This window comes from Semicossyphus pulcher, unplaced genomic scaffold (genome assembly GCF_022749685.1).
Source record: "Semicossyphus pulcher isolate SPU_LCO1_2020_fin unplaced genomic scaffold, fSemPul1.0.p SCAF_27, whole genome shotgun sequence".
NCBI lineage: Eukaryota > Metazoa > Chordata > Actinopteri > Labriformes > Labridae > Semicossyphus > Semicossyphus pulcher.
In genome coordinates, this window is record NW_027211701.1 from 6,547,232 (window position 1) to 6,570,946 (window position 23,715).

The following is a 23,715-nucleotide window of genomic DNA, read 5'->3' on the forward strand; positions in this document are numbered from 1 at the left end:
TAACATCCACTTAAATTTTTGCCCTGGAAAATATAAACAAAGGCAAGCAGTTTCAGGCATAAAAAATAATTTGATAGAAATAATCAGTCTTGATGCTGATTGCCTGTTTTGCATAAAAGAGTCGGAATTAATTTCAGTTTGTTTCATAACCAGCAAAAAAACTCCTCACAGGAGCTTTAAAGGTTCAGTTTTTAATGTGATTTATATCAGACAAGCAAGCAATGTTCTCACTTATATAATAAAAATGGTAAGTTTAATGTTAATTCGAACCAAAAGTAGGCTGTTAAGAAATCACCATTGCTTTGCTTCCAACTATTGAATTTGATGGGCTGGATAGTTAGCTGTATAAATTAATAATTCATTTTTAAATCAATAAAATCATATTAAAGTCCATATGTTGTGTCAAATTATTAATTTATTTACAACCCGCTCTCTTTATCCCCATATAGCCCAATATTATATGCTACTCTGAGCCCCCCAATCCTCTGAGCAGCCGTTTTTGCCCAAACTCCAATCCAGAAGGTGGCGATAATGCGCATGAAAGCCATTTGTAAACCGCCATTGAACGACTAAATAAGAAGGAAAAAGAAGGGGTATCCTTTCTATCAACCCTACCTCTTGAAGCCGTGCTGCAGCCAGTGGATAGCTTGCTGAAAAACACAGAAGAGCCATATTACAGAAACATGGATCTTATCAGTAAACCAGGAGGCAAATCTATTGTATGGATGTATTTTGGCTTAAAAGCGGACGAAAAGGGACAACCTTTGAATTCTCGAGAGGCCGTTTGTCGTTTATGCCGAAAAATAGTGCTTTCAAAAGGTGGAAATACCACGAATTTAAGAAGTCATCTGAGACGTCGACACCGTGCAGAATTCTTCGAGACCATTTCTCCCACGGCATCGGGAGCTTTGTTTGAGGCTCAAGGTGATTTACCACAATATTTAGGACTTTCACCAAGTTCCCACAGCTGTGTTGCTGAAAAGTGCATCAAATTTGAGTCCCATTGCACTGATAGTCTTTGCAACCACTGCTTCATCCATCCCCTTTAAACTAAATCTCACACGTGCAAGTATGGCGAGGCACGATTTATAACTGTGCATTGCCATGGGATTGAGTTAAAGATGGAAAAATAATCTCTGAATCTGATGCTGTTGTGCACCGTGTAACACTGCAAGTGTATATATAACATTTTAGAGTACAGACCACGTGGTTAGGCTATCGTAGGCCTATAGGTTGTTTTACTACATAGCCTACTAACGTTCCTAACATAGACTGATTAGTGTATTCACCTTGTCACATTTATGAATGCAAAATGTAATAACGACCATGACCACACACTGAAAGTAAATAGAATCAAGTTTCTCTCAATCGTAGATCTAGTAACTTCAGTAAGTAACTTTTTGAGGAAAAACTATTTCTTTAACAGGTGGTTTTCAAATGTCATTCTTGTATACACAATGTAATTTCCATGTCACACGTGTACACTCTACACCGTAGTGTATTTTTGCAATAACAAACACATCTGTAAGCGTCTGAAGATGACAGCACGCATGCGCAGAGAACAAGCTCCCGTGCTTGAAGCCTGTTTTACGGCAGTCCCATACCAATGTTGTTGCCATGGCATCTCCTAAACAGTCATTCGCGTAGTCCATTGTTAGGAGCTGACAGAAGCCTTTGGGAATATTAATAGGATATGTCATTCGATTTGGGTTATGTTTCTACTGTCCCGCTCGTAGGATATGTCGCAAATAACTACAGACATGCGGTTGGTGCAATGATTGGCCAGTTAAAGACGCCATCTTTAGCATTTTAAAGTGCCGTGTCGAAACCGACTGGTCCCTTTCTCTACAATACAAGCAGATAATGACTGTGGTATAATCGCCGTATAGCACCGTAACCTGACTGCTTGAGCGGTATCACTCCGCCTTGTTTACATGACCAAATCCTTCGCTTCATTTTAAATTAAATACAAAGCAATTGCCCGAATAGCTAATGGAGCTAACAGCTAACATAATGAACGCAGACCTGAGGGAATCTCGTGAGAATTTGGATTTGTTTGAACCTGATATGGAAACTAAAGAGGAGATCATTCTAAAAGAAGAGGAAGAGTCAGAAGAAGAGGAGGGTGAGGTAAATACCAGTGACATTTCTAGACATGCCATAGTATCAGACTTGGAACTGGATGAACTTGAAATCAGCAGATCTGAAATAAGCAAGCTTACAAGGAAGCAGACGACATGGGCTGTGAATATCTTCTTTGGCTGGTTGGAGTCCCAGGGGCTGCAACTGGACTTGAATACAGTGGAGAAGACTGAGCTGAACGGGATGCTGAGACAATTTTATGGATCAGTACGAAACAGCAAAGGAGAGATGTATGGGATTGCTAGTTATGTTGCACTGAGAGCTGGACTTAACCGTTACTTTAAAGAGCCTCCTGTCAGCCGCCCTGTGTGCTTAATGAAAGATGCTGAATTCACCTCTGCCAACAAGGTCTTCTTGGGAGTGCTCAAGAGATTAAGGAAGTCTGGTCGAGACAGAGCATCACACCATCCATCACTGTCACCTGATGATATCCGCATCCTCAGACACTCGCACGTAATGGACACCTGCACTCCGAGGGGTCTTCTGAACAAAGTCTGGTTTGATATACAAATATATTTTGGCCGCAGAGGGAAGCAGGCTAACAGGAATCTAAAGCCAGATTCATTTGTAATCAGACAAGAAGAGAGGGGACTTAGATACTGCACTTTATCCTTTGGTGATGAGACAAATTTTAATAACAAAAAGGACCAATGTTCTATGTTTGAGAAGCCAGGCAATGAATTCTGCCCCATTACTTCCCTGTTAAAGTACCTCAGCAAGCTCCCATCAAATGCAACTGCCCTTTACTTGCAGCCAAAAAAGGAGCTCACTGATGAAATTTGGTACAACAATGCCCCCCTTGGAGTCAATTATCTAGGCTCAATGCTCTCTCGCATGTGTAAAGAAGCACGCACATCAGTTATATATACCAATCACTGTATCCGAAACACATCTTTTCACCATCTGTGCAATGCAGGACTGGATGGTAGAATAATTATTCCTGTCATCGTGCACAGGTAGGATTACTTTATTCACTTGTTGCTGTCCTCCTTCACGTATATCTTGTTACAACTGCTGAATTGACAAAAATATAATTTCTTTACCAGGGTTGTAAGCTCCCTTCACAGTCAGCCACCGCCATCACTTGGAAGCAGTAAGAAGTGGAGAAAGATATTGCCAAAGAGTGATTCAGCTGGCCCAGCAGGTCTGCCACCAGACAACTGGGCACCACCTAACAGAAGTTCATTCAAGCACACATTTTCTGCACCACTGCTGCAGTTGACTCATTGTATTAGAAATCACAGTCGTAGTAAACTGTCCAGATAAATGTAGACAGAAACTTGGCATAAACTAACACATACTGGATACAAGAAACTAAAGCAACAGGCATTTCCTTGTTTCGGGAACAAAATAAAATGTTTAATGCAAACCTGAAGCTTCTGTCTTTGCTATACAAATGTAAATGTCTCATGTTTTTTATTTTTTAAAAACAATCACAGTCTAATTTAGTAACATCTCTGAAATATATTTGCTGTTTCTATTTCCTGTGTTGCTTTATTCCGTCATTTCTATTTTATTGTCAAAAAACAGAAATGGACCATAGGATTATCAATAAAAATACCTCAACTAATTCCGTAATTGACATAAATCTTCTCTTTTTTGTCTTTCTTTTTTTGCAAGGCTTGTATCCAAACCATGAAGATTTCCTTGAGGATTTTCCATTTCTCCAGACTGCTTCAAGCCAGAGCTATGTCCCAGATGCTGTGCTCCCTCCTGGAGAACCGTGGCTCCTTGGCGGCCCCTCTCGGGCAGTGCTGTCCCTGCCTTCCTGCCTCAGTCTGTGCAAGGGAGTGGGGTCTGGGATGTCTGATCCAGGCTCTTCTGGGGAAAAGCAGATGGAAGAGATGAAGGTGTATGCGAGGTGTCACCTTCAGCAGGGTGTCATGTTTGGACCATTTGTAGGAGAATTGTGCAGAGGACAAATGCCGACCAACCTCAAATATGCCTGGGCTGTAAGTAGACATGCACACTACAGTAACATTTAAAATGTAATAGAAATCCTGTAAGAACGCCATTCAACATTGTTCAAAAAATATGTCTATACTGCTCCCATCTCCAGATCAGGGATGATGCTGCTTTTGTCTATGTGGATGCTTCGGATGAAAACAAATCTAACTGGATGAGGTAGGCATCTGTTATTAATTCAGGTGATATTTCCCTCTTAAAGTAGTTACTTTTTCTGCTGTCTGCTTGATTTTTTTCATATTGAAGCCCCACATTCAGTCACTCATTGATTTGCTTATTTTTCAGTACAGTATTTTGTTCAACAGAGCTCACATTTACATACTATATATGTTTGTTTTAATGTCTCAGGTATGTAACATATACCAGCAGTGAGAAGGAGCACAACCTGGCCATCATTCAGTTTTACCGCCACATCTATTACAAGGTCTCCCAGCCCATCATAGAGGGAGCAGAGCTCAGGGTCGGGATCGGCAAGGATTATGCCACCTTGCTTGGCCTTGGGATGGGTGAGTTCACTTGCTGAAGCATGGAATGACTTTTGGTAGTCTAGTACAGTGGTTCTCAACTGGTGGGTCAGGACCCAAAAGTGGGTTGCGGAGCTGTTTTCAGCTGTGTGCTTGGGAAAAAAAAGGTCTGGCAAGGACATGGGTTTCCTATTATGTGCGTGCAGTAGTGTAGTTTATTCACACTCCATGTATCCACTGATTGGATAATCACAGTTACAGTCACAACTCGATGAGCCCTAATGTAGTATTATTTATTATGCACTTTGAGTTTGTTCTATTGAAAAAAAAAGGCTGTTAATTGAATAATTTGTAGAGGGAATATTTTCCCCTTATGCACTGCTAGTCATTTTTCTTGACTATTATACTGTTGTGTTTATTCCATCCAGGTCCAAACTGCACCATTTTCATAAATTAAATTTGAGTGGTAGAAACATTTTCAGAAATTTGGGTCACGATTAGTCATTAACGAGGTGGTGGTGGGTCCTGAGGCTAGATCAGTTGAGAGCCACTGGTCTAGTAGATCCAACTTAAATTTAATTTGCCATCATCTAATTTTATTTTTTATTTGGAGATACAGGTGACAATGTAAAATGTGAATTTGGAGACAAGGAGACGGTGCTGCGCCTGCTGAAGGACATCCAATTGGTCACTCTCCCAGAGCCCAGCAGCTCCTCCCTTTGGTCAGACCATAGCCAATCACAGAGCCCCATGCCTGTCATCAGTGATGTGACGACAATGTCCAACCCTGATGCAGCTTGTGATTCAGGCATAGGCTCGTCCTCCCTGATATCTTTTCTGTCCCCCAGCTCTCAATCGGAAAAGTATGATTTTATGCCTGGATCTGAGAAACTGCTTAGTCACCCGAATGTTACACCGCTAAGTCCGTGGTACTTCTTTGGGTTAGAGCCTGACCCAACTGGTAGGCCTCTTGACCGTAACACTGCAGTATGTAAGCTGTGTGGGGAACATGTGGGCTGTGGAGGAGGAACCCCCGATCTCCAAAACCATCTCGCCAACAAACACCACATCAGACTACGTGAGAGTAACAAGGATCGAGGCCTTCCGACTGCAGGTAACAATTACTATCTATGACCTGCTGGTTGTAAAATAAATACAGGGTATTTAATTCCTGATACTAATTAAAGGTCCTAGATTAAATACAACTTGAACTTGAATTTTTATACAGTATGTTTTGCTATAAATCGTAGCAGTTAAGATTACATTGTGCTTATCAGAGTGTTGCTATTTAGAGACATAGTTACATCTTAACGTTAATGTCCACGACTTGAGCGGTGAGACAGGTTGTGAACTAACTAAGACTTTAGCCAAATTATCCAAACCATTTTATTTGGAGGTAAAACTAAAAGGGAACACAAGTGAAATATTTTAACTTGTGGCAGAAAAAACTACGGAAAGCACGGTAAGTCAAAGTTAAACCAGTTAAATTGGTAATTTTACCATTTCTCTTAATTTGCTGTTTGAGCACAGAGTTTGTTTAAAAGCTGTCTTATTCTCAAGTGCTTGTGTTTCTTTTCTCGTTCGACTTATTTTAGATGATGTGTCCCCTGATCTCTACTCTCTATTTTTTTTCTAGTACAATGTTACAATTGCCAAAATTGATGGTGGCCAAAAGCAAACAGCCATACTAGCCAGCCATGAGGCTGTGATGATTCAGCACAGAAGTGTGTTGAACTTAATTCTAAGGTTATTATGACAATATACTCATAACGACAATGGTAACATGCTAATTTCTAGCAGGTATGTGTACTATGCTCACCATCTTATTTTAGTGACTAATTTATTGCTAATTAATTACTACACAGAAAGTCCGTCTGGGTCTGATGTGAATTAGTTTTGAAAATATCTGGTCATGAACTCGGATATTGTCTAACTTCTCATGCCACTGGCATGGCTAAAAAATCTGACCAAAATGTGTACCTGAAGCTCTTCTGCTGTTGCTCTAAATCTCTGGTCAAAATGTGTTGTTCCACAGCTTGAACAGGCTTTGTAGAAAATGTGTTATCAGGCTGTTAAAGATTATTTACTGATTGAAGGTTGTTCTTTTTCATAAAAGGTCAACAACGCCCTCAGCCAGTGGTCAATGCTCTCCCACTGGTATTGCCTGTTCAGGTGACTAATGCCATCACCAACTTTGTCATCATGGATCTCCAGCCCCCAGCTCTGGTCGAAGGGGAAGGCTTCAAACAGCTGATCCACACTCTCCTGCCCTTTTACAATGAGATGCCTTCAACCTGTCAACTCGAGAACCTCCTAAAAGAACAGCACACCAAAGGCAAGACGAGGCTGGTGCAGCTGTTGAGGAGGAAAGTTGGAAGTGGAGAAAATGAGGAGACTGACTACACTGCTCCCATCGACTTTGAGCCCAGGAGACGTGGGCGACCTCCGAGCCATGTCAGGGAAGTTCCTCATTTTGTCACTTTAAGTGTGGATGTTTGGTTTCACAACTGGCAGGGCAACACTGAGCGGTACCTCACCCTCTGGGCACACTTCATAGACGGTAATTTTACTTTTCAGAACCTGGTTCTGTCAACCCAAAGACTTAACGAAAGTGGGGCGAAAGACTCCGTCAGTGCAGTGGTAGCTCATGTGAAAGTGATGGCGCAGCAGTTGGGAATCGTCCAGCCCAATCTGGTCTTGCTGGGAGGGGAGGGAAGAAACAAGATGGGTTCAGGGCCAAAAAAGAGTGAGAGAGCTGGAAGCGTTCCTCACCCTAACTCAACAACTTTTCTTGAGAAGGACGACTCTGTATCACCTGAGGAACAAAGTGGATCGGAACATGGCCAGTCTAGTGAAGGGCTACCATCTGTTCCATGTTTCTTCAGTGCTGTGCAAGGCTGCATTGAGGAAGTGATGTCACACAGTGTCATCTCAAAGACCCTTAGACAATTCCAGGGTATTCTCTCAACGTTGTTCCTGCCACCAGCACAAAACCAAGACTCATATCAGCACCATGCTGGCATTATATTTCAGACCCTGACAAAAGAAGAACAGGCAGAGCTGATGTCAGGGGCTCACGCTCGGCCAACATGGAATAAGCTGTATCCTGTACTGAGCATACTCGTCAAACATAAAAGCCTTTTTTGTGATACAATCAAAGAGATTAAAGAGGAGTCTAAAGAAGACAGTGCTTCAGAATCCAGTTCATCTGGCAGCTGCTACGCAAACTCCACCACCAACACATCCCCAATAAGCTTTACAACTTTGCGATCTGAATGGAGAGTTCTGGAGGAGTTGTGTTTGGTCCTCAAACCTCTGGATGTAGCGTGTCGAACTCTCGCAAAAGAGGCATTTCCCCGCCTGTCCCTCATCAAACCCATTCTCACTGGCCTGCTCTCCCGGCACCTGGTGTCACGACCGGGAGATTCTTCATCTATCCTGAAAGAAGTGAAGAAGATGATGAGACGGAACTTGACGAGCTGTTACGACAACCCTGTCGTTAACAGGTTTCTGTGTGTTGCATGTTCCCTTGACCCCCAGTTCCATGGGCTTGGCTTTATGGAGGAGAAGGTGAGTTGTAAAGTTAAATGCAGAGGAGTTGTAATTTTGATAAACTCATTATTTACCGTTGTTTTGCCTGTCAAGTTTTCTGTTCTAGCACAGTATTTCATTGAAATTCTTATCTTATCCTTTATTTCGGAGAGAGGTAGACAGAAGCATTTCTTCTGTTCTTGAAGCTGAGTGGTGATAGTACTGCCTGAAATGACAACTGTCAACTGCATATTACAGCAGCTATAGCTAACCAGCAAATTAAGCTAATGCTAGCTCCATTTGTAAGCTCTTTGTATTTGTATGTCTCTTTGGATGTCTCACAAGAAGTCTGCCTGTTCGTTCTTTAGACCAGAACAGTTGGTAAACATAGGGGGTAATTCACTCATCTCAAGGTCCGATTCTCAGACCAAATTGCACTGATGATATTCAAGCGCAAACACGGCCATAAAGTTTCACAGATACATGCAACTGCAGGCAAAGATCGACGAGGAGACAGGAGAGGAGGGGTCAGATCTTTGAACAGCTTACTGTAAAGTCCAGACTTGACAGGTGTTTACTATTATTACTCTCTGTAACGCAGCTTTATGTTTTTAAAACGAGTGCGCAACAGGAGCGTGTATATATATATATATATATATATATATATATATATATATATATATATATATAGTCCATCCATATAATAATCCCCTTCCTGCTTAACGACTCCGGACATGTGGACAGCCCCGGACTGATTTTACATTCTGTTAATTGGGAGACCAGACAAATACATTTTTTGATCACACAAAAGGTGGAATTATTGTCATGATCACAAGAAACTGTGAGCCCTCCAAAGGCACTGATCGAAATTGTATTTTTGTTGTACCATAATGGCATTAGCTCCCCATAATAGCATGATGGGACTGAGGTGGAAAATTGGTGAATTTGCCCTTTAAGGAAAAATATTAGATCAGACAGATTCTTCATAACATTGTCATACTGTTTGGCTGCTTAACTTGCCTACTTTTTTCTAAAAGTTTTCAGTGTTATCTCTCAGAATAACAACTAACCGATGTGTTTGACAAAGTAACACATTCTATTTAGATCAGGCTGTGGTTGCGAGCATTCCAGGAGTGGCTCCCACACAACAAGGACATACAACTGTGTGGATGTGATAGTTGTGAACATGGCTTTTGGGGTTGGTTTTCTTTTGGACTTTGAATTCATTTGATTGGACAGTGGATAGAGTTGGAAATATGAGAATGGGGAGAGGGGATAGAATGCAGCTGGGGGACAGGGGGTCGGAGTCGAGCCCAGGGCACATGGGACACTGATTTCACTGCTAAACTAAACTGGTGCCCCATGCTGTTGTTTTTTAACGTGACCTGTGACTGCTCAAACTAATGTAGTTGCATCATGATTGGCCCCTTGTTACTGGAAGTAACCCTTGTTTACTACTGTAGGTATTAAGCTAGTTAGCCAGACATGCTTATGGACATTACATTAGAGCCAACATGCACAGTTAAACAAATTTCCATTCACTTTTGTTAATGTGTGTTTTTGGTTTTGGTAAGTAGAGAAATGAAAACACGACTCTCCCAATAGTACGGTTGTTAAACTATGGTTTGACCATCACTGCTTTGGGGAAGAGAGTAAGGAATTGTTCCTGATTAGTCGATATTGTTTTTGAACTTAATACCGGAGTTTCAGTACTGAAAAAACCTCTGTACATGGGGTGCAAGCTCCACCAGCTGAGGTAAAGTCCGTGCTGCATCAGTCCCGGTTTCAACCCCGGCCCTCAGCCATTTTGTACATGTTATTGCCTCTCTCCCTTCCCCATATTTCCTGTCTCTCTTCATATGTTGTATCAAATAAAGGCAAACTATTTTTTGGTTTTTTGTTTTGTTTTTACATGACTAGAAACTTGTTTTTCTACAAAACCCTGTTCACATAAACAAACAAAAGAAAAACAAGTGCTTAACTGTTAAATGTTTCAAAACAAGACACAGTGGAAGACACTTGTAATATATGCAAAGAAATATATAAATGAGTTTCTTTCTTACCAAGAGTTTATTTCCAGTTTATTTTTGTTGCTAATGTGCATGTTCATCATTGGCCAGAAATATTTACATTAACTTTTGATGCTGCCTTCTTGATCTGTAAAGCAAGTGATACAGTGAAACACAAATTAAATATATTTTTGTTTTGATTATTTTCAAGGAGCAGACAGCCACTTTTGATTGGCTGAAGAAAGAGGCTGTCAGGATTGTGAATGAGGACAGCAGGAAAGGCAGAGGTAAGAAGCGAAGCCAGATCAAGAGAAGCCCCTCACCCAGGTCACCAGAGTCAGACAGTGACTACCTGCGGAGGAGCAAGCGCCTTAAAGAAACCCGCCCAATCAACTTCAGAGAGATGGAGTATGAAGAAGAGAGTGATGAAGAGGAGGCTGATGAGAGTGAGGAGGCAGAACCAGGTGCTCAAGGTGGTGGGATGTCGGGTATGGAGTTCCTCCTGGGAGACTTGTTCTGCTCGGCCCCCAAGAGCAGGCCGAATTCTGTGGAGGAGACTGTGGACATGGAGATTTCTGTCTTCAGAGCTGACAAAGGGGCTTCGCTGGGAGTGGAGCCCCTGCAGTGGTGGAGGATGAAGGCAGTGCAGTTTCCACTGTTGGCTACAGTTGCAAGGGTCTACCTGGCTGCCCCGGCAGTGGCTGGCAGTGCTGCACAGGACTTTGTGCAGGAAGGAGCGCGAGCCACATACAAGAAGAGAGCAAACATTCCACCAGAAAGCTTGGACTCAATTTTGTTTTTGCACCACAACCACATGCCTACCGCTGAGAGTGGGCAAGCAGCAATTAGGAATGATGACAAGAGCAGTGGGATTGAAAAGGTCCCATGAACACACAAAATACATTCATTCCTTTTTATAAGCTCTGAATTAAACCCTCTTGGTTATGTGTAACTCCAGTGTTTCCCTCAGATTGACTCTTCCTGGGCAGGCCGCCCTGGTCCATAAGCACGACCAAAGTACATTAGGTGACACTATTTAAGCATTTTAAATTTTTTATCCTTCCAAAAGAACAAGGTCATTTGCCATGTATCTATAACAATATGTATCTCCCCTTGCTCTTTCCTGTACCTGTTCGTTCTGCTGTTGTGAGTAGGGTCTATTCACACCACAGGGAGAGAGACCATCTTTGATAGCATGTCCCCTCTTTAAATACACTGACTGTGGTGCAACCTCTTCCTATAAATGTACCTAGCTGGCCCTGATGGCTTTTGGTAGCACGTTGGTTTTGTAAGTTTTGATACTGTACGTCATGTTGCAAAAATGGCATCGTAGTTGAAAAAAAAAAAATCCAAAAGATGTTTTTTAGACTGAGCACACTGCTGATGAAGAAAGTCAACAGCAGACACTGCTGTGTGTGCAGTAAATGACCAAAGGTGCAGGGGTGTAGGTGAAAGGTTTAAAGTAGTTTGTAAATAAACACTAAAATAAAAGGAGAATTTAAGTAGAATAAAAATGGTGAAAAAAATATAACCTACTGAAATAGGCTATTGTACTCTAAATATTTGAATTGACAAATACCAAGTTGTGTTCTGCATTTTATCATTTTACTACTGCCTTGATGCATCAGAGGCAAGCTAGTATTTGAATGATTAGTGACAAATCCCATCTTTTGCAGCATTTACATATGGGATGATTTTAGATTTGACAGGACTTCTTTAATCATTTTAAGTTTTACTAAGTTTAATCTTTTACCATATTTATAAGCTGATTTTAAGGTTTAAAATATCACTTTCTCCCGAAAGTAACAGTGGCTAGATGTTTTCTTTTTTATTTGCTGAAGACTAAAGAGAGAAAAAAAAGCTGACGTAAAATCTGTTTCTTACTGTGTATAGTTTGAACTGCTTCACTCCTGATTTACATTTAACTTTGCCTTTTGTCTATTAAGTACCATGTAGCCTAGTGCCTTAACTCTTCCGGATACAATACATTTGTATTTGTAGGTATAATGTAAACAACCGTTTGTGAAAACAGGAAAGATGACACTCCATGATAACACTGTAAGCATTGTGTGAAACTACTACCATGTGCCTTTGTTTATGCTTTACCACTTGTTATTCGTATTGGCACATTGTCTTTATTGTCATTGACTGTAATATTCTTGTTTATGTACATGCAACGATTCTTTCTTTGGATGTCTTACTGTAATGTAAATATACCTATCACACTTTTTAAAAATAAAATATATTACCATTTGAGCTGCTATACTAACTCAATTCTACATATGGTGCACAAATATACAGCACACAGTACAGCAGAATTGTTTGTACACTGCTGTACATCTATTGTCACAAGCACCATACGCAATTTCAACAGAGTTGTTTGATAAATAAAAACAAAATGTATACAAAATCTATTTCGTAGTAAAAGAAATTCTGAAGAACAGGCAGGTGACATTTTTTTCAACTAAGAAAAGCATTTTAAAACCTGAAAAGTTAAGTTTCTAGACATAAAAAAAACGTATTTTAATAATTATGTGACTAAAACTTGGCTTCAGCCATTATTGAGCCTTTGTCGACCTTGATCTGGGTGTTGTCCTCTCTGTTTTGAGCTACTTTTCTGCAGTGAATGAAGACGTAGGCGGGATGGATAAACACCAGCAGAGTGAGGACAATCAGAGCAATGTCCACCTGTAACAGATCACAAAAACAGGGGTCCGTTAGTCAGTGCCAATGTAACAATCAGTGATACAGTCACTGTCTTCAGACAAAGTTTTTCATTGCTACTCAAAATTTTATCGTGCCCCTCCAGAGGGATTTGATATTGAAGTGGTCTTTTTTGTAAAACTACTATTTAAAGTGTTTCAAGCACTTACAAAAAAGGGGTCTCCACCCAGAGCTCCTTTGACCAAGGCGAAGCAAGGGTACTGCAGCAGAGAAAACACTGCAGACAGGGACATCACCATGCCAAACAGCTTCCCAAAGTGAGACGCTGGAAAACTGAGAGAGAGAGAGATTTCATTTACACAGGTATGTCTATGACATGGCATCAGTCTTTCTTTGATTAACAAAAATGAGTTACAAAAGCTAAGGCTTAAATCAAAGCTGTAGTGGCCGAGACATCATGACTCTTAATTCTGAGTAGGGTTCAAGCTCCAAAAATGTTGGATCCAACATTTCCCATAATGCAATTCAATAACATTCTCTGAAGACGACTGTATATAAGAAGTAGGCGTTGTGACTGTGACATCACCGATGAGTTCCTGGACTACAATTTGAAGGCTCAAGTTAAGCAATTTGGCCATTTTGTGTTTTTGAGGCTCAAGAACTGATCTTATTTGGATGACAAGCTGGATACGCAACTTTACATCTCTGTAATAGTTGACAGAGATCAGGTCATTTACAGGTAGCCAAATCCTAAAGCACACCCTGCTTTATCATCTATTTTACTACATAGGAGGGCATTACTTGTGTTTACTGTTTTGAAGAAGATTTGAAACTATTAAATATAAACTCATTATAAAGATGCTTACTGAGGTAATGTGGGTTTAAGGATTAAGGCACTTCCACATTGGCTTCACTGGCTTCACTTTTGAAACCAAGAGGCTACATCCACTTCTTATCTACCATGAGACTGACTCTGCCTAATACATAGTATATTTAAAAATCCAGATCCCAACTTAGAATTTCTATTCTCAAGCCGTATCCAAAATGATGTAATGAGGGTCATTTTTCATACATTCAATATGCCCTGTTTGGAGAAGCCGGCCTGAGTACTTATGTGCTGTATGTTCAAGTTATCAACCTCTGAGGACTATCCTTTTAATTACAGTGCTAATATTACTATGATGAAAGAAAAATCATCTTTGAATTCCCTGAGTTCTGCTCCTCCACTCTTTGGCCTTCATAGAGTGTGTTTACATGCTTATTAGTGTCCTGGTTTCGAGCCTCATCCTAATTTGCGTGATGTCACAATATGATGTTTTCATGAAACTCTTTATCCAAGTATACATGCTCATGACAGCTTTGATCATCAATGTGCATTTGTGTATTGATTTCTCTCAGTCACAATGTTCTGTACCAACAAAGACAACCTGGGTATGTTTAAATACCACAGTACCCTGTTTCTTATGATGTACTATGGGTAACCTATTTAAGTTTCAGAATTCAGGATATGATGTTTACATGTACAACACATAACCTTGATACTGCAAAAATAACCCATTTGATGACATTTCAACAGTCAGTACTCAGTTGTTTTCCTACATTCTCTGCCCCCTGCCCATTAGTGTGAAACCTGTGTACAACTGTAGATTATCACTGCCAAATATGCAATAGTTCCAAACACTGAAAAATTAATTGTCTTAAACAAAATTGGTTCCAAGTTGGTCTTTTGTTTAGACCTTTTGTATTGTAAGGCATATTAAAAATGTGTGTGTGTGTGTGTGTGTGTGTATGTGTGTGTGTGTGTGTGTCTGTGTGTGTGTGAGCCACCTACGCAATGCTAATGAACGCAGCATTTCCCCCGTAGACGAAGGAGCGATTGAGGACTTGCAGAACAAAGGTGAGGTACTGCAGTGGGAGGGAAGGAATGGAGGCGCACACAGAGAACAGCAGGCACTGCAGGCAGGTGAGGAACAAAGACATAATGGAGGAGCGCAGATCTACCTCCTGCTCTGTTTCTCCTACAGAAGAAAAATTGTTAAAAGGGAATGTTTAAAGTTGGGAAGTTGCAAATGTGAAGTTATGACACTGGTTATAGATTTACCCGGAGCCAGAGGCTTCCCCTTGTGTCTGTCCATGATGAGTCCGTTCCAGGGAGCACACAGCACTCCACACAGCTGGGTCATGGCAAAAGCATTGGTGTACTGACTCACTGGGGGAGAGATGGTCAAAGCCACAGAGAAAAGCAAAGAAAAGATAATGAGGAAAATGGAAATGTCAGCAAGAGAACAAAAATGTAACTGTAAATCACTGTCAGTTAGTATGAAGGACAAATAGTCAAGAACTTTTATAATGAGTTACCCAGGTCAGGGTCATTGTTTGCCAGCCGGGTGAGCCGGGAGTTGAGAGTGCCAATGAAGAGGTAGTGCCTCAGCTGCATAACAGACAACCACAGCAGGTTCAACATGAAGAACCAGGACAGCACACAGCTCCAGAAACTCGCCACTAAACACATGGAAATCAGAATCAGTTTTATTGGCCAAGTATGTGGGCACGTACAAGGAATTTGACTCTGTTTTTTCTTAACACTCACTGTACAGACACACAAATTGACATACTACATATAATACAAGGACAGGTTAGAAATTGACATGAAATGTGAAATGAGCTAATCCGAACCACTAGAAGTCGTACTAGACCAAAAACATATCAGACCACACAGTGGGTGGGCTCGTCGGTTAATCCAGACTTTTTTTGACACAAATTGTACTGTGCTAAGTATTATGAAAACAATATTCATATTCATATATTACAGTTGTCAAACAGCATTTTTAACTGTAAATAACCTAAATAGTTTATATGATAAAAGATATACTGATTTTACCTGTATTGATACAATGTCTTTTTTTTTTAACCACTTGGAATTGGAGGCAGACTCTACTTCATGAATGCTTTCAACCGAAGGGAAAAGGGACTGGGGGGGAATAACAGAAAGAAACAGAGTCTCTGAAAGCCGAGTTCAGTCAGAGGCTCAAATGAACACAAATAGGGAGCGGCTGTGGCTCAGTGGTAGAGTTTGTTGTTTTTCAATCGTAGGTTGTAGGTTCGATCCCTGACTGCTACAGTCTAGATATTGAAGTGTCCTTGGGCAAGACACTGAACCCCAAATTGCTCCTGGTGGCATAGCCATTGGTGTGTGAATGTGATGACTGATTGACAGTTGGGCACTTTAAGTAGCAGCCTCTGCCATCAGTGTATGAATGGGTGAATGTGACATGTAGTGTAAAAGCAACTTTAAGTGGTCCATTTATCATTTGCAAGCACGCCCTCAGACATGGATGGTCCTGCTGATTTTTCTTCAGTGTTCATAGTGAGCTAAATCAGTGTAAAGAAATTTTAGTTATCATGCTAACACTACCTACCTAAACCATCAAGTTAAATATGCTTTAGTTAGCTAAAGGTTGATGAAAGCTTCTTACTGCACTCTCGCTTTAACAATGCTGTGTAGAAGGTCACACTCTTTGGCTCTTTATGTGCAGATAGGGACTCACATTCAGTGAGGCATGTATTACAACAGACAGAAGGTTTCTCTTTATTCTTCGCTAGGTACACCTTTAATAGAACATACCTTAACATAGCAAATAGTTATTTCGTGCTTTGTCAATGTTCAAAATTCTAACAAAAATGTTAGCAAAAATTAAAGCACGTCCGCACACAGAAAGGTGCTTTGTTAAATACATTCACAAATATCTACTTGTGATGCTTGCAAGAAAATTGTTTTAACCTGTTGTTTCTTGCAATCTGAACGTAGCAACCTGGACCGTCTTTTCACAGTCAGTGATGGTCAATTTTTTTATCAAATTATTATTAAAAGTTATTTAAACTGTGTTTTGGATTTTATACTTTGTTGGGTAGAAAAAAAGATGTACTTGGTAACAAAATAACTTAGAGGTACTTAACTAAGAGGTTGTACATGTCTACATTAAATACCTAAAATGTCATTATTTACTTCCTTAGGTTGATGTTAATATTGAGAGAGAGAGAAGGGAAGAGCTTCTTTTTTGTTTCTCAACTTTGTACTTAATCATATAATTTTCATAATTAGTTGCTTGTAAAGTTGGAGATCATAATAATTTACCTTCTCCATCGCATGTCGCACTTGAATGAGGCATCTTTTAAAGACCTGGTCTCATGTTTATATGAGAAAGGTGTCACCAGCTGTTCCCCAAGTTGAATATCAACTGGCTCTTTACTATTGTTAGATTAATTGATACCTACCTGAACTCCCTCATCCAGGTCTACACTTCCTCCCACCCACTACGCTCTGCCAATGATAGCTCTAAGTCGCTAACTAGACTGTTCTCCCATGTAGTCCCCCGGTGGTGGAATGAGTTACCAAAATCCATTCGGTCCGTAGAGTCCCTTTCACCTTTTAAAAAAAGCTAAAGACCCAGTTATTTCATGAACACTTCTGCACTTAATGATATTGAAGCTATTGATGATGATGATGAAATTGAGGATGTTGTTAATGTTTATTGGGATATTCATGTTGATGATGATGACTAAATTGACCTTGACCTGTAACATTGTAATTGTACCCTCGAGTCCATTTACTTGTAGCAAAATTATCTCTGATCGTAAGCACAGCCGGAGGAACTAAGGAGTTTTAGAGAATGTTTAAAACATGTCTGTGTGCAGGGATAGCAAAAAAAAAAAGAATACGTACCTTCTTTTTCAGAGTCTTGTGCCTCTGTCCCATCCTGAGCAGCTGGGGGCATGTTGTCCTTCTCACCTGAACCTGGCATGGCTCCATCCCCCATCTTCTCAAACTGCTCCACATTGTAGGTGTTGGCCTTTCCACAATTCAATCTATGCACCAGGAAAAGTAAATGTCTATGTCATGTCTAATCTGTGAAGATGATCTACTTTACCAAATAAAGTATCTGTCTAATAGACAAGTTAATGTTCTCACCCGTAGTTGTAGTATTGTGGTAGAGTGTAGGGGATGTGGGTTCTAGGCATCAGCACGAAGGTTCTCACCAGGTGTATGATGCTGCATAAGGACAACACAAGAAAGGAGGAGCGGAGAGAGATTCCCTGTTCATACAAAATCTGGAAATCAGAGGGAAAGCTTTTGGTTAAACTGCAAGAAAAATGGATAAGAGCAATTTTGTTGCTTTGTTCACAAATATTCATACACTACTGTATATCAAGACAGCCGAGACCCTCCCAAATGGTGCATTTCCTTTGCATTTCAAACCGAAGTTAAACTAGATTTAATGTAACAAGACCAGAATCAATTGTTTTGACTGCACAGAAGACTTGCATTAGCCTTGTTTTTTTGCTGTGTGAATTCCCTACCCTAACCCTAACCCTACATGACCAAGTGCAATCTGCAATCCTGCTGTTATTGTTTTATCACAATAACCCATCTAGTAAATGATTTCATGCCGCCACTATTTAAAATCATAAAGGCTTCTCTGACATGGTTGCACTCTTTTACCTTGATGAGGAGAAACACAGAAGAAGAGGAGTCAAAGGCACCATTGCAGAGGGTGATAATGGTGGAGCGGTGAGCAGGGAACAGGTTGCCCACCTTCCCAGCACAGAGAGACATAATTCAGCAAGGTGTATAATACAGTTTATTGGAGAGTTTAAAGGTATATGTAATATAATTTTTTATGAACATACTATATAGTATTCTGCTCAGATATCCATACTGAAATACAGTATTTACCTGCATGTTAGTTAGAAGGAACAAAACCCCTCCAACAGCGATGAGGGACAGTGCAGGAAAGAGCAGGTTGGAAAATGCTACAATCGAGAAGAAAGACAATAACAAATATTTAATTTCACAGGTGGTGCACTTGAATTCAAAACAAAACAAACTCAAAAAGAGTCCAGAGAGTTAGCAGGCAAGTCATGCTAGCATGACAGCTAATAAGATAATAAACAAGCAAACTTTCTTGAGAAATTATGGTTGTTAAAGCTCCCATGAAATAATAGTTGATAAAACATCAAAATTATGCCTTTTTGCCCAAGGATTGTAGTTAAAAGAAACCAATGGAAACGGGGATGATGACAGAGGGGAAAGGTAAATCTATTCACCATTCTATTTCCCTGATGTAAACAATATTATTTATGTTGGCTCATTCCACTATCATTAATATGAGGAGATTTAAGTGCTTTAGAAGTCAACAGAGTTTAACTGCTTTAATTTGTCTCTTTGTGGCTTTGGATTTAAACACCTGTATGTGGGTACCTACCAGCACTGGAGAAGGCCACGAGAAGGGTTCCAGTTGTGTACAAAGATCTGGAGAGAGAGAAACATGACTGAATGCACACTTTGAGACACACTAGAAAGCTGACAGCTATTTACACAATTCACTTTTTCAATAATACGATGGAAGGTTAATTGGTGTCTCTTAAATGGCCTGTAGATGTGAATGTGAGCTTGAATGGTTGTCTATCTCTATATGTCAGCCCTGATATTGACTGGTGACCTGTCCAGGGTGTTCCCCACCTCTTGCCCAATGACGGCTGGGACCGCGACCCTGAACAGGATAAGCAGCATAGATAATGGATAGATAGATAGACAATAATTGTGAATTTACTATGAATTCATTTAAGAGTTGAATATTTGTTTTAAATGTTTTATTTAACTGGGTTTAGTTTGGTTTAAATCTTTTAAAACACATTTTCACAGTCTTAGTGCTTTTCATCAGTGGGCTCTTTAACCTGAAAACCTGTATCAGGCTATCTAAAGATATGCATCCACGTGTGCTAAAAGAAATAAATAAGTAACCCAAATTGTCAATGTATAACGCTTAAACTCTAGAAATAAACATTACTTACTGTCCCAGGAAAGAGCAACTCTTAGTAGGACATACTGTGTTATAGGCGCTTTCCGATATTATCATGCATGCATGAGTTGTGTAACAAAACTGCAGGCACGTGTTTTAAGTGAAATGTAACTTTTATTGACAAAACGTCTGGGGTCAAAAGGGTTCCTTTGTGACTGAATGTGGCTCTGTCTGAACTAGGAGTGCCATGTTTTGTGTAACTTTTCTTGAAAAGCATTCATGGTTTTGATCGTCACAAATCTGCTGTGTTTGTGGGCTCTGAGGTCAAATTAAGTCACATCTGTTTCATGGTAATCTCTCGCAACCTCCATTAGACACTCCCTACTGTTATCTCTGCAACCCTAACTGGTCCCCCTTTACCCTAACTGTAAAGTGTGCAAATAACTGATGTGCAAACTAAAAAATAAATTTGACCTCTTGAATCGTGTATGTTTCATGCATCGATAATGACTTAACAAATGTAACAATCTTGTTTTGTCAAAAGAACATTTTCAACTTTTGTTTCATTATGCTCATTATGTGTTTTTTAAGTTGAGACATGGAAAAAAGTAAAAATCCGTTCATCAGTTTTTGGAAAAATTTAACAAAAACTGATTCTGATGTTCAATTGAAGCGATTTTCCTTTTGTTTAGTGGTTGGAGAAAGACAAATAAAGGGAACTCACATTCCCAGCAGCCTGGTCACCAGCGTGCCAAATCGATCAAACACATAGCCAATGATTAGATTCACGAAGTTGTTGAGGAACGAGGCGATGGTGAAGATCAGAGAGAACTGCTCGTCCTGTCTACTGCAGTCTGTAAGGAAGAGAAGCACAGAGAAAGATGGAGAATTAAGGGATATCGTGAAAACTGGTGATGGACAACAGGAAATGACTGCTAAAAGCAGGATACAATTTTTGAATTAGATCCAGAAACTTGGCCTTAATAGCATGAAAATGTTGCTCTTTGCTAGGTGTGTGTGTGGAAATATGCAACACTGGCCTTTACGACTGAGGTTATAGTCAGTGGGTGATTTGTCAATATTTAACTGGGGCAATGGCCCAATGGGAGATAAAGATGTCACTTTAAGGATCAATGAGCCGGGCAGACTAGAATAACTTCATCAACTAAGTAACCCCTCTTCTCCTACACTCTCTTTGCTCCTACAGGATGTAGTACTCCTGACAGATCCAAACTTTTGTGATTAAGAATCATTAGATCGCAACTACTTTTCTAAGTTTACATGAATTTTTCACTTTAAGAATTCTGCTTTTAAAGGTCATTAATTATTTTGTTCATTCATTGAGCTCCTAGACGTCTGTGTGGCGGTTATGGAAAATACAGTGCTTCCAGCTGACTTTTTAATGAGTACTGCTGTATTGTCTGCTTGCAATTGCTGTTGTTTTTCAAAGAAGCCCATTCACTGAGGATGTCTGCTGTCTGTGCAATATATGCAATTATAAATGTGTTCTGTTATCAATTATTTTGCCAATATTGGTCAAACACTGAATATGTCTCTGCTCTCTACTCAGCAGAAAACTTTCTGATCAGCTCACACATATATTCATGAGTGTGATAGAGAGACCATAGACTCCATATAATAAGTGGTTTTGCCTCTTGGTTTCAAAACTTAAGCCAATACACAATATGCTTTAAATCTGCTTTTTTTTGTGATGGCCAGCATAGGGTGACTCCACTGGTTACCAAAAACAGTCTAATTGTACGCAAGTTTCCCAGAAAATGAGCTGAACTTCTCAGCAGGTGTACTACCTCAGTAACATTTTCATGAGTTCTTTGTCTCAATGTCTAGTTTTAAGTCCTCCATAATACCGCATGATGTTCATTTTTTTTAAATTACGGGCTCATTTAGAGTGAAAAATAGCACAGGGTATCCTTTAGGGCTTAGCTACATATGAGTGACAAGGTGCTCCCTTGGCAACCCATCAACTAGGATATGAGGCCTGGCAATGGATACCCATCCTCTTGTCAAAATAGGGTAACTTCTGACTCCAATAAGTTAAGATGGTGATGGCCTTAATTCTGAAATGAAGGCTTCATCACAGTAGTTCACAAGCCAATACATGGTATCTTCTTATATACACTCTATGATACAGATAGATAGGCATGTTTCTCTATCCTCATGCTCAGATTTCTTTAAAGCTGAGGTCAGAAATTGTACATGCATAGCAAATCACAACTTGTTAGAACTAAAATCAGTATAGCTTAATAAAATAGCCAAAGGGACTAAAAGGGGTAGTTTGAGCTGTTTTGACAATGGCAGGTTTATACGGTAGTTGCCTTTTTGTTATTTTGCTCAGTGGTTGGGCTTCTTTGAAAAACACCTGAAAACAACAGCAATTGCAAGCGGGCAATTTTTGCTATTATTTGTACTTTTTTTGGCTTTAATTCACCTCTGAAACCAGGACTCCAGAGTGGCTCACCTGTACTGTTGGTGCCTGTGCCGCTGACACACAGCGCACTGAAGTAGCCATCCTTCTTCAGCACAAACACCAGAGAGGTGAAACCAAACACCAGACCAGCAAAGCACAGACACTCCAGAATCCCAGAGACCAGAGTCAGCCTGTAGCGCAGACTGGTACCCACTCCACACCACTGCATGCTGCACGCCTCTTCGTCACGTCGCCAACAGGTCCACTTCCAGTATGGCTTAAGTCCTCGTGAAGATGTTGTCTCCCTTTCTTCCGTTGTTTTCTCCTCCTCTTGATCCTCTTGAAGCAGTTTTTCCTTCAGAAAATGCCGGGCAGTAAAGGTCTCTGCTGCACTAAAGTTTCTAAGATGCAGAAGAAAAACAAAACAGGTGTCAGCCAAAACAGGACAATAAGATAGAGCATATTGTTCTGTGCTTAAGCAACAGATGATCCTGGACTTAGCTGCATTAGTGAAGCAGTTGACATATGTTAACTTTTCTACAGCTTTTTTTAAACATGGGTTTTAAATCATGCTCAAAGAATGACAAGAGGTAGATATTTTACTTTGTGTGGAGATGATCCTGAATACGTCCTTAAAATAAGTGTTTAAGTATAAGACACCTTGGAGGGAGATGGCCATGAAATGTGACAAGCAGAGACTCTTTGTCCTCTGCTGCTCTGGTAGAGAGTACTGCCTGCAGTTTGCACTGTGGGGTGCCATGCTGCAGCTGCAGAATGTGACTTTGATGTAAGTTGACACGAGATTCATCTGTGCTTACAAAGTCTGTTAAGAGAAACTTAACTGACTCTGCTCATACTGATCATTTCAAACATAAATTGCAGAATTAAAGGAAATGTCGCACCAAACAAAAAAGTAAGTTCTGCTCAAGTAATCTCTCTCGTCCAGGCTGTGGTGACACTTTCAGGGACATCTGGAGCCGCTCAACCAACACAGACACAACAAGATAAAAAGCTGCTGGGCCACAAGTTTCAAAACTCAGATCAGATCAAATCTCAATCAGATGTTTTTTTTTCTTTCAAATAGCCTGCTGAGTTCTTTACTTTCAAGGACAAAATACTTTTTGCCTCACAATATTATCATATTGTCATATTTACAAATTCCTTTGAGTTTCTTTTCACAATCTGATTATGTTTTTGTTACATATTAAATTCCTTTACTTTAAACTACACAGCATTAAAGATTGTATTAGGTACCTACAATAACATCAAAAGTCTGCTGCACATAAGTGAGGACAGTACTATAATTGCATTTATACTATAATATATAATTAAAAACTCAAAGCTCATGGTATCAAAGTTACATTTCATTTCATGTCAGTTTCATTTTATTAGCTTCTTTTTCTAAAAACTTCAAATACACAGAAAAAGTTTCTTATGTGTTCTGTCTTGTCTGGTGTCAACATACGGAGGTTATCGACAGGCTGCGCTCACTGTAATCCAGATTAGGTCACTTAATCTACGTGTACTGACACATGGCAAAACGTTGACACTAAACTGCTACAACTTCTATCCTTATAACGTGGCCATCAAAAGTGGTTCAGAATTATTAGACGCAAAATAACTGTACACATGCATTATCGTAAACACGAATGCCGTATAATAGCCTGCCCATAACTCGTCCGTATCTCTCTGTAAAGAAGTTGCAGCAACTC

General features: G+C 40.1%; 2 protein-coding genes across 3 annotated transcripts; one reads left to right on the forward strand and one right to left on the reverse strand.

Moving 5' to 3' along the window:
- Positions 1–850: 850 nt before the first annotated feature.
- LOC138604860 (E3 SUMO-protein ligase ZBED1-like) lies at positions 851–12,462 on the forward strand. 2 transcript variants are annotated; one of them, XM_069676885.1, is made up of 8 exons: positions 1,777–3,098; positions 3,189–3,286; positions 3,763–4,094; positions 4,202–4,266; positions 4,456–4,613; positions 5,191–5,685; positions 6,688–8,141; positions 10,323–12,462. In XM_069676885.1, the coding sequence occupies exons 1-8, from the start codon at positions 1,993–1,995 to the stop codon at positions 10,998–11,000; spliced, it is 4,386 nt and encodes a 1,461-aa protein (XP_069532986.1). In that variant the 5' UTR covers positions 1,777–1,992; the 3' UTR covers positions 11,001–12,462. The 2 variants fall into 2 exon arrangements, with proteins under 2 accessions (XP_069532987.1, XP_069532986.1); XM_069676886.1 differs by lacking the exon at positions 1,777–3,098 and adding an exon at positions 851–924 and having other exon boundaries at positions 3,189–4,094; positions 10,323–12,455.
- Positions 12,205–22,232, reverse strand: LOC138604861 (equilibrative nucleobase transporter 1-like). Its single transcript, XM_069676887.1, has 12 exons — positions 22,055–22,232; positions 20,300–20,429; positions 19,039–19,085; positions 18,510–18,586; positions 18,276–18,368; positions 17,745–17,884; positions 17,499–17,641; positions 15,134–15,277; positions 14,877–14,984; positions 14,607–14,793; positions 12,985–13,108; positions 12,205–12,799 (listed from the first exon to the last, which is right to left on the reverse strand). The coding sequence occupies exons 1-12, from the start codon at positions 22,230–22,232 to the stop codon at positions 12,650–12,652; spliced, it is 1,521 nt and encodes a 506-aa protein (XP_069532988.1). The 3' UTR covers positions 12,205–12,649.
- Between the last annotated feature and the right edge of the window lie 1,483 nt (positions 22,233–23,715).

What these genes read in the sequence shown, in the direction of transcription:
- LOC138604860 (XM_069676885.1), top strand. Translation starts at nt 1,993, where the DNA reads ATGGAGCTAACAGCTAACATAATGAACGCAGACCTGAGGGAATCTCGT. An exon ending in ATTCCTGTCATCGTGCACAG is followed by an intron (nt 3,099 to 3,188) that starts GTAGGATTACTT and finishes TTTCTTTACCAG; the next exon opens with GGTTGTAAGCTCCCTTCACA. An exon ending in CTTGCTTGGCCTTGGGATGG is followed by an intron (nt 4,614 to 5,190) that starts GTGAGTTCACTT and finishes TTGGAGATACAG; the next exon opens with GTGACAATGTAAAATGTGAA.
- LOC138604861 (XM_069676887.1), bottom strand. Translation starts at nt 22,232, where the DNA reads ATGCAGTGGTGTGGAGTGGGTACCAGTCTGCGCTACAGGCTGACTCTG. An exon ending in CGTGGCCTTCTCCAGTGCTG is followed by an intron (nt 18,587 to 19,038) that starts GTAGGTACCCAC and finishes TCTCGATTGTAG; the next exon opens with CATTTTCCAACCTGCTCTTT. An exon ending in GGGGAAGCCTCTGGCTCCGG is followed by an intron (nt 14,794 to 14,876) that starts GTAAATCTATAA and finishes TTTCTTCTGTAG; the next exon opens with GAGAAACAGAGCAGGAGGTA.